General features: G+C 42.5%; 1 protein-coding gene across 1 annotated transcript; it reads right to left on the reverse strand.

The window, feature by feature from the left end:
* Positions 1-321: 321 nt before the first annotated feature.
* On the reverse strand, positions 322-15,473 carry LOC101472377 (ras-related protein Rab-8B). Its single transcript, XM_004539854.4, has 8 exons — positions 15,153-15,473; positions 6,811-6,871; positions 6,615-6,675; positions 5,991-6,068; positions 4,505-4,594; positions 4,163-4,228; positions 4,028-4,078; positions 322-3,807 (listed from the first exon to the last, which is right to left on the reverse strand). Exons 1-8 carry the CDS (start codon positions 15,274-15,276, stop codon positions 3,718-3,720), a joined length of 621 nt encoding a protein of 206 aa, XP_004539911.1. The 5' UTR covers positions 15,277-15,473; the 3' UTR covers positions 322-3,717.
* Between the last annotated feature and the right edge of the window lie 619 nt (positions 15,474-16,092).

Consider the following 16,092-nt stretch of genomic DNA (forward strand, 5'->3'; position numbering starts at 1 on the left):
GAACTTTAAGAATCATACAGCACCTCTCTTCTGATCGTACTGTGACATGCAGAGTTACACCTATAGGATCTCATTTACCACCTGTAAAAGTAAATTACTGTACCTGTTACACATGTAGTGTAAAAACTCATTTTAAATAAGCATCACCAAAGTTTCATCATCACATAACCCAACATGTCCTGCACACGTTGAGGTCAGGCGAGTGTTTCAAACAGCTGTAGGAGAAATCATTTCAGCCTCAGCCCGGATCACCTCAGTGAACCCGAGGCATCCTCTCCTCGCTGCAGCAGCTGAGCGATTAAAGATGAAAAACAAACCAGATGGTAGAAAGTTGTTTATTGTTCATCAGCTGAAGCAGCGACGACGCTCCAATCATCTCAGAGCAAACGGAAGACACTGATGGGGTCAGAGGTCACCGAAACTTACTGAATCAGTCTTGTGAATTTCACATTAAGAGCCTCTGGTCTGCAGCCCTTTTCTTTGATTCAGATTAAAAAAAGAAAACATCCAGCTCCTCCTCAGAGCCTTCATCTGTTTCACCCTCATCAGTAACTTTCAATCCCAGCCGACACCAAAGTCCCAAATATAAAACTTTATTAAAACCATCCGTCTTTCCATGTGCTGAAGTGACAAGGCTTTTAATCTGAAAGTCACATTTAAAATAAACTCTAGTTTCCTACTAAAAGTATGACCTCTGACAAACACATCGATGCGTCTGACGACCTGTGTGACCAATCAGAGCACAGTAACACAAACTCCTGATAAAAGGAAAAAGTGGTTTTTGCATAGCGAATTACAAAGTGCTGAAAAGTACAAAAACACGTCGAGCACGCCTCCTTCAGCTCTTCATTAATCTTTAAGACGTTCGGACTGGACATAAAGATGGATGACAGGAAGTGAGGAAACGTGGTACACAGGTCACAAACCCCGCCCCCTCCAAGTACATTCTTACTGTTTTTTGATTGTGTGCTTTAAACTGATGTCTGTGGCCGTGATTGGCAGCTTCTCTGATTGAGGTCAGAATTATTCCGCATTAAACCAGAATGGCGGATACTCTGAGGAAGAGGCGGCATGTCATCCATCTTTATTTACAGTCTGTGGCTGTGACAGGAAGCCGAGCGGAGTAAAATAAAAGCACTGCTGTAAACAAACGTGCTGTAACACTGATTTCTGCACACGGGCTTCATCTGCAGCTGCTGAGCGTCTGTTCCCGCTGAACTCGGGATCAAGCCAAAATTCAATTTTTAGGAATTTTCCAGAAGCTAAATCACTGAAAGTATTTTTCCTCCGAAGGAACTGGAGGAACAGATCCTGCAGGCTTTGAGCTGGGCAGGAAGTGCTCAGGGGGGTAAGCCAAGTTTGCTGATACCACCTTGCATCTCACCAGGCTCCAGTAAAAACGAGTACAGACATATTTCAGACAAAAATGGGATATTTAATCACTTAAACCGGCACCGGTGGCTGTCTTTTCTCAGCCTGGTTCTGCTGGAGGGTACTTCCTGTTAAAAAGATGTTTTTCCTTCCCACTGTCACCACTTGCACACGGGCGCTTTCTGTTATTGTAGGGTCTTTATGAAGTACTTGAATATATAAAAAACACTGCTTCTGATATACTTCACGATATTTGTAAAACTAGAAACCCATCTAAAGCCAGACAAAAACGACCAACGGCAACGCGCCTCACTCGTTTTTGGCGGGCTCAGGACAGACGTCACAAAATCTTTCCGTTTTCACTCTGCCTTCACGGAAACAGTCAGGAGGGATTATATGAATTCGAGGACTTTCCAAAAAGCTGAAAGTAGCTTCAGTTTATATCCCGTGTTTCCATCTTGCTTCCCGCCGTTGTTTGGGGTGTTTTGGGATAGTCGTGACGGTCAAAGTTATCGCAGAATATCGGCTGCAAAAGTTTAAGAGCTCGAGCTCCTTCCGCGGAAACAGCTTTTCAGAGAAAACTGCAGGAAACTAAAAGTTTGACTTTACGTTTCCACGCCGTGCTCATCGAATTTAATCAATCGTTGTTGTCAATCATAATAAATATATAGTTTCAGCCAATGAACCGATCGGGAGTCAGAAAGAGGAAATCTAACACCAGCAGCTGCACATGAAAATAAAACACTTCAAAATAAAAGCGCAGGTTGTACAGTTCCTTTGAAAACGTACAAAATAAAAGTAGCACGTGTGCTATTAAACGACTAAATACAAAAACACAGAAAAGCATCAAAAGTAAAAACAGAAGCTTCTTCGCGTCTTTGAACAGAGAAGAAAAAGCTGCTTCGCAGGGACTTTCTCTGCTTTCATACATATTTATCACAGAGACGTTTTAAAGGAACAGAATTAACTAAAGATGCATTAAAAAAAAGATAAAATATAAAACTATTAGTTCTGTTTAGTTAAAATAAACTCTGAAAGGAAATGAAGGCTGGAGGTCACATGAAGGTTAAGACATTTTAGTGAACACAAAATTTAAAACTCGATAATATTTTTATGATTTCCACTCGTCTGTTCGAAGCCCGCCGATCTTACTGGGCTTTTACTTCCTATGTTTGAGTTGGAAATTCAAGATTGAAATGAAAATGATTTTATACATTTTTATATATATTTATATTTTTTATATATATTTATTTGAATTTTTTCAGCTGATTTCCTGCAAAGTTTCCTAAAATACAAAGCTGCACATTTCAGGACGTTTTCAAAGGTCCTGCACAGTTTGCCTCTGATAACCAACATCAGGTAAGTTCCTGTAGTTCAGCTTATTTTTAGGCGGCGTGCAGGAGATTAGCTGAAGCGATCTGACACAGGCCTGAACCACGAAGCAGGACCTGGGCTTAGAGACCTCAGGTTTAACCAGGTTTTGGGGTTTGTGACGGCGGTGCATGAGGCTGTAAACCTGTGCACAGAGATTCAGAAAACCTGGTTTGGCTTCACAACCACCGTGTTCCCACTTTTCACGATTAGATCAAGATGAGACATACGAGGTGCGATCGGAAAGTTCAGTTACGGTGTTTATTAAAAAAAATAAAAATTAAAAAATGGAAAACATTGATTCTGATTTGAATTTGGTCGAAGACTCTTTGGGAATGAGTTGCTGCCCCATCGGAGAAGTGTGTTCATGAGTGAGGGAGGCAGGAAGTGAGAGCCTGACGGATGGATTTGTAGATGCCGACAGAACAGAGACCCGAGCGAGATCCAGCCGTCATCGCGGGTGATTGTGGAGCTGCTGATGTCCACGCCTGACCTCTTAGACTCCCACTGACTCAGGACTGAATGTTACCGCCTGGCTGAACTCTTTAATCGCACCTCGTATCCTTGGTTACCTGCTTCGTAGTCCAGGCCGCTGGTCTGTGATTGGTCAGTTGCTGTAAGAGTCGGACTGAAGCCTCTGCAAGAGTCTGCTACATGTCTGATCCTTAAATGCTTCATCCTCAACACGTAAAATCAGAGGAGAGGGCGGAGCCACAGCCCCACCCACTTTGGTACAAACAGTCATCGGCCTTGTCCTTCATCGCCATCATCATCATCGTCGCCTCCGTGTTCTCGCTGCAACAAACACTGAGATGCTGCGTTGGCTCAGCCTCCAACTGCTGAGCTGACAGCAGACAACAAGAAAACAGAAGAAGAAGAAGAAAAGGAGGAGGAGTCACAGCAGGCTTCTAAACTGTCCACAGGTTGTTCCTCAGCTCCTGCTGCAGGAGGAGGAGGTCTGAGCTGAGGCTCCGCCTACAGCAGCGAACACCTGAACAGGCTCTTCTTGGAGCGGGGCTCCGTGATCTTGACGGGCCCACCTCCACCTGACGGGTTGTTGTCGTTCTGCAGGAAGAAAGGAGGTCAAAGGTCACATCAGTTATAAGAACACAGCGGGGCTGATTATGGCGATTAACAATCTCCTGCTCACGGTGACCAACTCAGTCTTTAATTTTAGCGGCACGTTCATCCCCTGCATGTTCAGCTGATAAAGTCATTTACATATCTGGAGCCAGCTGCTCGAGTCGGAGCGCCGCCTCCGCAGACCTCAATCTGCTCAACTCACCATTTTCCTGTTGAGCCTGGCCATGATGTCTCGGGCGAGCGTGTAGAAGCCCTGTGAAGGGAAACGGGACAGAAATTAGTCGCCTCGTGTGCGCGGCACTGACGGAGGAGACGGCGGATCGGGATCAGGACTCACCTCCTCCACGTTGATACTGGACTTGGCGCTTGTTTCCAGGAACTTGATCCCGTAGTCGATGGCGAGCTGGAAAACCAAAGAGAAAGGGATTACACCCAGGTAGAAGAAAAGGTTGAAGTGACATTTAAAGCATAAGTTCAGAAGCGTTTTCTCTCATTAAGGCTGAAATCAGTGTGAAGCGTTTCTAACTGTCAGCAAATGAATCCCTGAAGCAAAGCAAAGAGTAAAAATCTCGTCTGCTCCTAAATGCATAATAATAAGATGATATCATCTCCTGGAGGTTTCCTGCTTTCACTCAGTTTGATCGAATGAGTCCTGCTCTCTGCAGGGATCGGCTCAGACCTTCTCTCCTCTCTCCTTGGACACTTGTCTCTTGTCGTTCATGTCGCACTTGTTTCCCAGAACCATTTTCTCCACGTCTGCAGAGGCATGCTGAAAACACACACACACACACACACACACACACACACACACACACACACACACACACACACACACACACACACACACGGATTAATCCACCATGTTTTTAACGCTAAAGTATAATTATTATTGTTGTTATCCTTCAATTTTCAAATGTACTGCTTTACAAGAAAATAAATTTTTATTTATAAATTAAAGTTATTTAGTTGCATCCTTGAACAAAAAAAAAAGTGTGATCTCAAAAATGTGAATTCTTGTTTTTCTGAGAAGAATTCACTGGATAGAAAACAGATCACATCTCTCTGCTGGTTGGGACGCCTCGGTGTCCCCCCAGAAGAGCTGCAGGAGGCGACCGGGGAGACGGAGGTCTTGGCATCTCTGCCACAAAGACCTCGATAAGTGATGGAAATTGAACACGTGTCAGGTTTGCACATTTCTACCACATACACTCAAAGCAAACTGATGGATTTAGAGCATTTCTGTGTGCTGTGTTTGTGAGGAGGGCCTACACCACAGCCTCTCAAACAGGAGATAACTGCAGCTGTTCATCACGGATCTCAATATCTGATTACTGAGTATTGATTACAGCTGGAATTGATGTGTAATGTGGAAGTGAACGCACACGGTCGTATTCCGTCACCCTGCAGAGTGAGCGCGAGTAACGGTACTAACACCGATCTTATCTTCTGTCACACATCATAAGGAACGAGAGCTCAGCAGGTCTGATGTCCAGAAATGAGTCATGAGGATGTCACATCTTCCAACCATCTTAAAGGATGGCGTACTTACTAAACTACTTACTAAATTTCGACTTATTAACTCGAAATTTCGAGTTAATAAGTCGAAGTTATGGATACTAGCTGTTTTGTTTTTATTTAGTGGCGGAAACGGGCTTCCATATAATTACACCCTAACCTTCATGCAGTGCCTTGAAAAAGTATTCATACTCTTTTGTCATCTTACATCCACAAACGTGGTGAGATTTTCTATGATAAACCAACACAAAGCAGCACATAATTGTGAAGTGGTACAAATATAACATGGTTTTCAAAATTTTAAGCAAATAAAAATCTGAAAAGTGTGGCATCTGTATTCAGCTCCCCTGAGTCCTTACTTTGTAGAGCCATCTTTCGCTGCAATCACAGCTGCAAGTCTTTTGGGGTGTGCATCTAGAGACTGAAATTTTCCCCCATTCTTTGTTGCAAAAACAGCTCAAGCTCAGCCGGATCTGATGGAGAGCATCTGTCTCATTATATAACAGATCACATGACTCTGTGATGACGTCATACAAGCATTTCTTCGGGAGCAGGTGTGGAGTTCACCTGAAGACCTCTTCAAATCCAACTGAACAATGTGAGCTCTGAAAATAACAAAAGTCACGTGACATCAAAGGGGCGTGGCCTACCTCCTCGATATTGCGAATCCAGTTCTTGATGTTGTCGAAGGACTTCTCGTTGGTGATGTCATACACCAGCATGATGCCCTAATGAACACAAGACAGGAAATGACATCAGCACAGGAAGTGCAAGCTGATTCCTGAGGTCAGGACCAGCTTGTTTTAACAAGGCCCTGCATGATGTGAACCAGCTCAGGCCTCCTGGTTGTGGCTGGTCTCAACCAATCACCTGGCACTGAAGCAAATCAGGTGTACAGGTGTGCTCCCACATTATCAGAGTTTAAATCCAACTAAAGTAGATAATTGAGTCATGGTCTCAGTTATCATGTTATTTCTTTTCTAATGGTTTTAAACTTTAGGTTTTAATTTGGACTAATGCTGAGCTTCCCAAGTTTTTCCATTTTATTTCTATTGGTGTCATGTTTTTATTGTTTTACTCATCTATTGTTGGTTTCTATTTCTTTATGGATTAGCTTGAATGTGTCTTTCCTGTTATCATTGCCTTTTGTTTGTTTGTGCTTCAGCTGGAATAAAATTTGCTGTATAAATAAAGGTTTTCTTGCTTGTTTCACTGGTGACCGACACGTTACCTGTGCATCAGCAGAGGGGTAACAGGAAGGGGGTGTGTCTTACCATGGCTCCTCTATAATAGGCCGTTGTGATGGTCCTGAACCTCTCCTGACCTGCTGTGTCCCTGCAGGAAGAAGCCACTGTTACACACCCGCACTGAGAGGCTCATTAAAAATATCCACACAACAAAACACCTGATTTCAGGTTCATCTCCTCTCAAAGCTCACACACGGACGTTGGAGCAGAGAGTGGCACTCACCAGATCTGCAGTTTGATTTTCTTTCCATCCAACTCGATTGTTCGGATTTTGAAGTCGATTCCTGAAAGAGAAACAACGGTCAGCTTCAAGCTCCGGACACAAACATATTTACAGCTCCAGAGACGCCAAAGCGTCATAGCAACGATCACGAGCAGACGCAGAGAGCGCTCGGGCTCACTCCGTCTTATTCTCTGCCCAACGACAGACTCAGAAAAGCAGGACTGATGGAATAATGAACAGTTAAGATAAAAGCGGCTGTCAGTGAGTGCAGGAGTTTTATGCTTTTAAAAACTGCGGTCTGATGCAGAGGAAGCCCTGCTAGCAGGGCCATGTGGTTAAAACAAACGCTGAGGCGTGTTTGTTTCTCTTCTGCGTCTTAAATCTGTCAGCTGACTGGGTTTGTGCCTGCCTGGTCAAAGAGGAAGTCGAAGATATTTTTAAAAACACTTCTTCCTGCCTGAGCAGAAGAAATGCTTCCAAGAAGCTGCGGATGTGAAGCCCTGACAGCTCGGGTTCCTCCTGCTCACAGCTGTTTGGGCTGCTGGTTCAAATCCCTGGGCTACAGCTCTAACCAAACCCCTCCCTCCTCACGCCACTTCACCATCAGCTGCAACTGATTTCATTCATTCATTCATTGATCTTACAACTAATGACACAAGAAGTGAATGACTGATGAAACCATCCTGGCTCTTATGGACCCGTTCTATGGTTAAGTGTCTCATGTTTGAAGGATGTGCTGATTTAAGCAGAGAGCAGGTAATATTTTTATTTCCCCCACTGTTAAATTACTAACTTTGTCTTGGACTGATAGGACTGAGCCCTGCTAGAAGTGAACTTTCATCACATTCTCAATTAATGACTTCATTGTCTCAAAAGACAACCAAAGAGCAACAAAAAAAACCCCACCAATAAAATACAAAGAAATCCAGCAAAGAGTGGCACAAAGCCACCAACAGGAGGCGCACGACCGAGGAGCCAAACATTCAAGAGAGCAGCACAGACCCGCCAAAATAAAGCTCCCACCCTCCCCCCAAAAACAGAAAAATGAAACGCTACTCTGTTTCCTTTTAGAGAAGAAGAACACGGGCAGGTTTCAACACTTTGTAAAGACTCACACGGCTCACGTTTATTCTCTGCGCTGAGTATCATCGCTGGTCACAACGGGCCTGATTATTAAAGTGTTACATTCTTTTATCGTGGCACACTAGAAGAGTCTGTTATTAGGTTGTAACTCATCAGTTCTTCCTGTTGTGGTTTTGGTGTATGCTGTGTTTTGTTTCGTTGCCATGCGTCGTAAAGGCAACACATCGGCACATTAACTGTTTATAAAGGTGTCAACTTTTCTTATTTTGGGATGTTAGCGCTGGAGCTGTGGCTGTGCTTACAACATGATCAACCATCAAAGTGATGCCTCCATGTGCCGTCTTTCTCAATCTCTCCTCTTATGAATCCACTGATGTAGGAAGTAGAGAACTGAATTTAATGTGAGCAAAGGCAGAAAATGAGTCAGCTGATTTCCTCTTTGCTTCTCTTCTTCGGCTCAGACTAAACCTCTCCTCTTCCCTCCATTCTTCAGCAGCTCTTTCTATTCTCTCACCAGGAAGTGAAACATTTTCTGCTGCCTGTTACGGAAACATGCAGCGGACGAGGTCACTGACCTCCGCCATCTCCACCCACAACATAATGCTGCAGCTAACAGTTTCGTCTGCTGCTGATAAATCGAGCATTCTGCTTTAAGAAGCAAAACAGTAATGTCACAGTCCCCCAGGCATCAGCTGATCATTGTCAGATGAGACTTTAGAGTGGGCTCGTGTTAGCCCACTCCATGCTGTTAACTCCTGTGTTGCCTTGGTGGTGTGTTTTGAATCATTGTCATGCTGGAAGACCCACCAACAACCCATCCTCAGTGTTGTGGCTGAGGGAAGGAGAGGAGAGGGAAAGGTCGTACTCAGCATTTCTCTTCCTCCAACACGGCGGATGCAGCCGATTCCAAAGAGCTCAACCTTGGTTTCACCCGACCACAGCACTTTCTCCAACCCTTCTCTGAATCATTTACGTTCTCTGACAAACATCCATTTCACTCCATTATGGCAGAGAGTGTTGTCAATGGTGCTCTTGGTGTCTGTGGTCCAAACTGCTTTCAGAGCATTAACAAGCTGCTCCTGTAGTTTTGGGCTGATCCACCACTTTTCTCATAATCATCCTGACCCAATGAGGCAAGACCTCGCATAGAGCTCCTGAGGACAACTGACGGTCATTTTATATTTCTACCATTTACAAATAATTGCACCAACAGCTGTCATCTTCTCCCCGAGCGCATTACAGCCTTGTTTAGATCTACAATCCTGTACCTGACGTCCTTTGACAGCTCTCGCCCGCGGTGGTAGAGCGGTGGTGTAGTTTATATCCATAACGAGATCAGGAGTGTCTGTGATTGAGTGACTGATTGATTGGTTGTAGGAGCCAGAGTTCTGGCTGGTGTGTAGGGGATCAACTACTTATTTCACTCAATATGACATGCAAATCAATTTATATCTTTCAAGTCTGTCCATTAAAATGAAACTACCAGAAGAATTACAGACTGTTTATTTCTTTGGAAGTAAGAATTAACATGTATTTAAAGCTTTAACAAAACCCCCAAAATAATGAAGAACTGCCAAATAAAAAAGGAAACTGCAAAAAGACAAAACTGTCTAAGAGTGAAACAAAACCAGAAAAAAAGATGCAAAATGGCCAAAGTTACAAAAGACACAAAATGATCAAAGAAAAGGACAAAAACTCCAGAAAAGAGACAAACACTGGAATATACAGACTCGCCAAAGAGCAGAAGACGACCAGCAAAAACATTCAGACAAATATATTTTACAGACATGCTTAAATTTAATCGAAAAGCTCTGTGTGCTGCTTTAGAAACACATGAAACTCTCAACTAGTCCAAAATAGCTCCTTAGCCTTTGTAACATTTAATTAAGAAAAGTGAAAGACCTTTGACCCCGTAGTTTTTCAAACAGCCGGGCCTTCCGCCCTGAAACTTGCCTTTAACGCTCTGCAAAGTGGAGCTTTAGCTTAAGCGAAGGTACAATTCTGTTGTGACTCTTTTCAGTTCAGCTGCTTTCTGAAGCTTCAGTTTCTCGTCTGTGACTTTAAAACTTTTCTGTCTGCTGACTAAAACATGTAGGCTGCCGTCACAGCTTCAGCCTGCCTGCTGTTAGCCAGCTCGCTCAGTTCGGTTGCATCCCTGTGCCAGTCGCACCTACAGCCGTGTTTAAGAAACCTAAAGTGACTCAAACTTGTGAATGTCTGGATTTGGCCCACATGCCTTCGATTCTGACAGAGAGGTTAAAAATTACCTTTTAAAACAATGAGAAGCAAAGTTTCTGCCTCAAACACAACAACTACAGAACAAACTCAGAGTGTTTTTGTCAATTAACTAACCAACCTGACAATCAGCTCATTGTTTGAGCTTTATAGAAGTCTGCGACCGCTCACTCACTGAAATAAAAACAGGAAGATGAATACCACACACACACACACACACACACACACACACACACACACACCACGTTGACTCACGTTCATTTCCTGCTCCTACTCTAAGCATTTGCGCTCACATTTACATCGTGGTGGTTTTATTTTGTGTCCTCAGTAGGAAAGTAAGTCCTCACGGTGAGAACATGTAAAGTCTTATGTCCACACAACACGAAGAATGCACACGCACAAACACACACAGCCTGCATCAGAGCTGAGGAAACCAGTAACTCAGTGTCAGTGTTTAAATACTCAGCACAAAGCAGCACTTAAACACAACATCACTGCCTTTTATAACATTTAATACCTTCTTCCTGCCTTCCTGTGTGCATGATGAAAAACGTATGTACACACACATGACAATCCTCCACATCATAGTGAGCAATACTTCTAAATATCACCATAAACCCCCCTTTGTGCTTCTGCTCGTACCTGTTTTTACTGCTCCTACTTCATATTTACGTCACAGACAAGCACACTGGCTGTACCAGACTCCATCACTATAATAACAGTTTTCATTTCTTCTTCTTTGTTATTTTGGCAGTGCTGATCATCAATCACTCTGTGCACTTTTTATTGTTCAGTCTTCAGATGCATTAATAAAAAAACTTTCTGTGTTTAACCAGTTTACAGCGTGGTCACATGACGTTTCCAGCCAATTAAAATTCACCTCCATGCAGCCTGAAAAAGGATGTGATGTCAAATTTGTGATACAGGCAGTAACTATATATTGATCCAAGACTGTAACTGGCAATCCCACAAAGAGTAGCTGCTGTATGCAGCAGCAGGTGACCTTTGACCTATGAGCTCTAGTACCAGGTCTGGACCCCTCAAAACAGCTCTTTAATGCAACTTCCTCAAAAGTGGCCCTCACAGAGCCAGATACACTCACACATGCTCAGAGGTCAGCTGACTCTCACGAGACCTCTGACAGAGCAGCCACAGAGCGTCCTCTGTCCAAACGCCGCAGCAGAGGATTGTGGGAGCTCATGTAACATTCATGCAGCTCCGGCAAATGAACTGGGAACAACCCAGCAGAGAGTGGAGCGCCGTGAGAGGAAGATGACACCTTCAGGTGCCACTGTAAAAACCAGGGTTGTCGCTGTGTGGAAAGCCTGAAATTTACAGACAATAACCCCTCAGTTTACAAATCAAATAAATAAATCAGGGCGACACCGAGATAATGAGACGGCAGAGAGCTCAGCAGCTCACGCTCAGCTGTGAGGAGAGTCCACCCACCAATCAGCTGTTCAGATAATAGCTAACCAATCGAATGCCCGCACTATGAAGCAACCTGAGATCAGCAATCAGGCTAAAGATGTTACCAGCTCGATGAATCAGCCTAGACTTCAACAATCTAACAAATAATTCTAACCAATTCTGACCAATCAGAAACATGGACAGGTCAACTGGCAGCAGAGCGGCCGATGACAAAACTGTAATGAAACACATAACAAAGAGCGTGAGAGATAAACTGCTTTATGAATCTGAGAAGCTGGCCTGCAGAGCAAATATCTTTCAGTGCTCAGCGTGACAGGAAACAGGCTGTATAAATAAAGTTTATTTAAAGCCTTGAAGGAAAGCTGTGTTAAAATGTGACTGATGTTAAACTGTCAGGGAGCAAAAAAATAAAAGAACAAAAATAAAACCAGAATTCAAACCAGTAACACCTGACTCATCCTACAGCTTTAAACACAGTGACCTGCAGAGGCTCACACCTCATCAGCTGTGGCCAAATTTATGCCCTCCTTCCAGTTTCACACTTTCCACAGCCATCCAAGGGGCCCAATCGGAGCTTTTGACGATCCAGCTCTGGCCCCCAGCCATGTATTTGACACCCTGATAAATGCGGTAATCAGATTCGGCTGTAATTGTATCTCATTTTGCTAAATACTTTGACATAATGTAAAAATACTTTAATTGTAGAGATCCGGAGCTGTGCATCCACTCAGTCAGCTATGAAGCAAATTACCTGCCGTTTAATGTTTATTACTTCCAAGTTAAAGACGAACAGGTGAAGTCAGGTCAGTGCAGATCCACCAGGACAAAGTAAAAATGTGACATCATCACCCACTAATGAACCATCTCCAACACACTTAAACCCGACGTCACCTCGCCAAATCCTGCGTCATATTTCTGGCCTCAGGAACTTCCTGCTTCTGTCGTGACACATTTTTGCTGCTCTCTTTGAGTGTCCGCTGAAAATCTTTGAGGTTTTGAGGGATGTAAAGTCGTCACATAGACTTTTTCTGGCAGTTTAATAACCAAACAAGTTAAGGAAATAATCAGTAATAAATAGGAGTAGCAATAACCTAACTCTTTAGCCAGTTTGATGACCTCAATCTTTTGTTTCTTTTTTCCCCAAAATAAAAGCTTCTATCAGTTCAGTCTCCCATCCCACACACACGCGCGCGCACGCACACACGTTCTTAAGCCTCTGTATAACCGCTCACTTATATTTGATTTTACTCTGAATCCTCAGACCTTGTGGGGAGAGCCTGAAGAACCACCAAAAATGTCCTCACTGTGATACCAAAGACACAAACACACCCCCTACTACTTAAACACTCGCCGACAGATAGAAGAAGACAGCTCCCACTTCCTGTTTCCACCAGGAAGACAGCAGAGCGACACACTCCGCTGACGCACCGGAAACACACACACACACACACACACACACACACACACACACACACAGTCTTGCTTCTCTATCTCTGTGAGGACCTTTAGGATTCAGGGTCTCGGTCAGGGACCACCGAGGGTCCACACAAAGACAGAAGGCCTAAACTGCATCCTGCTCAATGTGAGACGTCACCAGGGCCTCATATGACCTTTGACCTGCCTCATGTAAGAACATCTTCCTCCAGATAAACGTCAGCACAGCTGCTTCCTGATGCAGCTGCTTACTGCAATTTATCGATGGACTTTTTGATGTTAATTAGCTCCACTGCTTCACTAAAGATCAGGAAATCAGTAAAGCTGCAGCTGATCTGTTTCCATCCACCTGCTTTTCACGACCATCTCCAAATTTAAAAAAGGAGCTTTATTACTGCCATTATATGAAGAAGAAATCTAAAAAGTAATATAAATAAATCAAACACAACAACAGGGAATTACAAGTTAGTAATCTTTCTCATAAAAGTTCCATTAAAAAAAAAAAAAATCGACAAAACTAATAAATTAACAGACGTTTCCGTCGTGTTTTCATCCACATTTGATCGTCACAATTCCTGCTGTCGTTTCCGACTCTCTGCTGTGAGATTAACTACAGGAAGGTTTATATCTGAGCAACACAGCTGGACACATCCTCACTGTTAGACCACAAAAAGGGGAGCCTACATTTCCCATGATGCAACTCAGTGCCATCTTTCTAATGTTTCAAACTGCACGCTCTTCTCTGTGAAGCAGCCTTTCTGCCAGTGGCATCAAGTTTCAAACCGAAGCCGAGATATCTGAGAGCATCGCATGGATCTGCTTTGTCCAGCTGTTATTTTATCCAGCTGTTCATCCCAGGATGTAGAGCCCAAAGGCACATATTCTACTTCTATTATTTTTTGGAGACAGAACAGACAATTATTAAAATAATGACAATAATTACAAAAAACGTAAATAAATCATGACTATTTTGTACATTTTTGACTCTTTTTATGATTGTACATTCAGATGTACATCATCAGCTCTAAAACGTAGAGCCCAATGCAGTGGTATCTGCACATAGTGTATACAAAAAGGAAACTAAAAGTACAATTCTTAGGATAACTACACTCTGTAAAAATATTTTGAATCGTTTATTCTTTTACTCTCTGATTTTGGCATTACTCAAAAAAAAAAAAAAAAAATAGTACTGTTAGACTTCATCTAAAAATGTCTGTTTAAAAATGAAGATTTATGAAAGCAAAATTTTGTCTAATTAATAATCAGATTCATGAAGTATGAGCTGTGATTTCTGTCAGTGAAACAAAACATTTTTTCCCCTCAAAGTAAAGTTAGGGTTTATTGAAAGAAATCAAAAACTTTGTATAAGTGGACAAAAGACGTACTTCTCTGGGCTCATCACAAAAAAAAATACATTTTCATCAGCTTCAGTTTGGTTTCGTAGGCGATGATTACTTTTTACAATATGTTAAAAAAGTAAATGAAAAATAGGTCCAACCAGAGTTATTATAATTTTGTAGTTTCATATTTTCAAATTGTATTTACTTTATTTCTCCACTTGGTTTGGTCTCAGTCAGTTTACTAGTTTCATTTTGTTTGGTAAAATGTTCTCTCTATTTGTGTTATTATTATTATTATTTTTCCTTTAAAATTGTTCAGTAAGGTCATACAAAATGATTAACCAAAGCAAACTGAGGCGGACTCTATTAGAAGTTTGTCCACATTTTAAAAACAAACAAACAAACAAACAAAAATTCTAGTGGATCTTCTTAAAAATCCCTTTGATTTTCGTAACATCTGAGTTTCTTTTCTTTTCTAAAGTTAAATAAAGTTGTTTTTAACCACACTGATTGTGAGTTTGTTAGACACGTGCGCTGATATTATTGATGACAGTATTGCTTATGATATTGATGATAATAAGTATTAGTAACTGGATGGGAAAAACCGTGGGAATGCTCCATTAAGTGATACTCGATCACTAATTAGTTAACAGATACATCACTTCACAACTACTGTATGTTTCTGAGGGGTCAGAGGTCACATGCTCCACACCACCCCACCCGAACACTTTCACTTTTCCGGTCAGTTAGCTTGTGGCCTGGAGCTAGCCCTCCGTTCGGCCGGTACACCGGGAAGAGGGTGATGAGGAGAAGACTCACCGATGGTGGAGATGAAGGTGGTGTTGAAGGCGTCCTCGCTGAACCGGAACAGCAGGCAGGTCTTGCCGACGCCGCTGTCCCCGATGAGCAGCAGCTTGAACAGGTAGTCGTACGTCTTCGCCATTTTCCCGCCGTTCGTCCGTCGGTCCGTCCGTGTGTCCCGGTGAGTTCACGGGGAACCTGCGGCCTGCTCCCTTTCTGCTGGGCGGACTGGCTTCACTGGGAGCGCTGGTTTCGTGTTGGTTCCACTCTGAGAGCAGCGACAAGCAGCAGGAAGCGCTCCGGCTGCAAGCTAGCCTGAATCTACCCCGCCCACATCCGGTCCCTTTTTTTCACAATAAGGCAAACCTCTCCCAGCGTGCTCCGTTATTGATGATCGTTAGTAATTATAACATTTCACACGTATAAAGTCTGGAACAGAAACAACATCATAGGTAATTATTATTATTATTATTATTATTATTATTATTATTATTATTATTTAGTAGTAGTAGTAGTTTGCAAATAGGTGTGTGCAGGGGTTTATGATAGTAAAATAGAGTAATGGTTATTTATTTCTTTATTCTAAATGTAATGAATTAATATAGTAATCAAAGGAGCTTGCAAAGAAAAGCGTCTGGACTTCTTTAAGTTGCTTGAAGACGTTTCACCTCTCATCCGAATATTATATAATAATAATATAGTAAGTATTTTTGCTATTTAAATTTTTTTTCGTTTGTATCCCTCTGCCTCTAAACAATTTGTATGTGCTTTACAACTAAGTAATAAAAATGTTTTTAAGTGTTGACTGTGACATAATTAAATGAGTATAATAATAAAGCAAATCTGCAGTGTGCATTGTACTAACACAAAAACATTTACGATGCGTGTAACAGCTCCATGTGAAAGACTACCCTTGAAATTCAGCGAATATAAAAGTTTATTTTGATCTCTATATTTA

The sequence above is a fragment of the Maylandia zebra genome, linkage group LG1 (genome assembly GCF_041146795.1).
Source record: "Maylandia zebra isolate NMK-2024a linkage group LG1, Mzebra_GT3a, whole genome shotgun sequence".
In the NCBI taxonomy this organism is placed as follows: domain Eukaryota; kingdom Metazoa; phylum Chordata; class Actinopteri; order Cichliformes; family Cichlidae; genus Maylandia; species Maylandia zebra.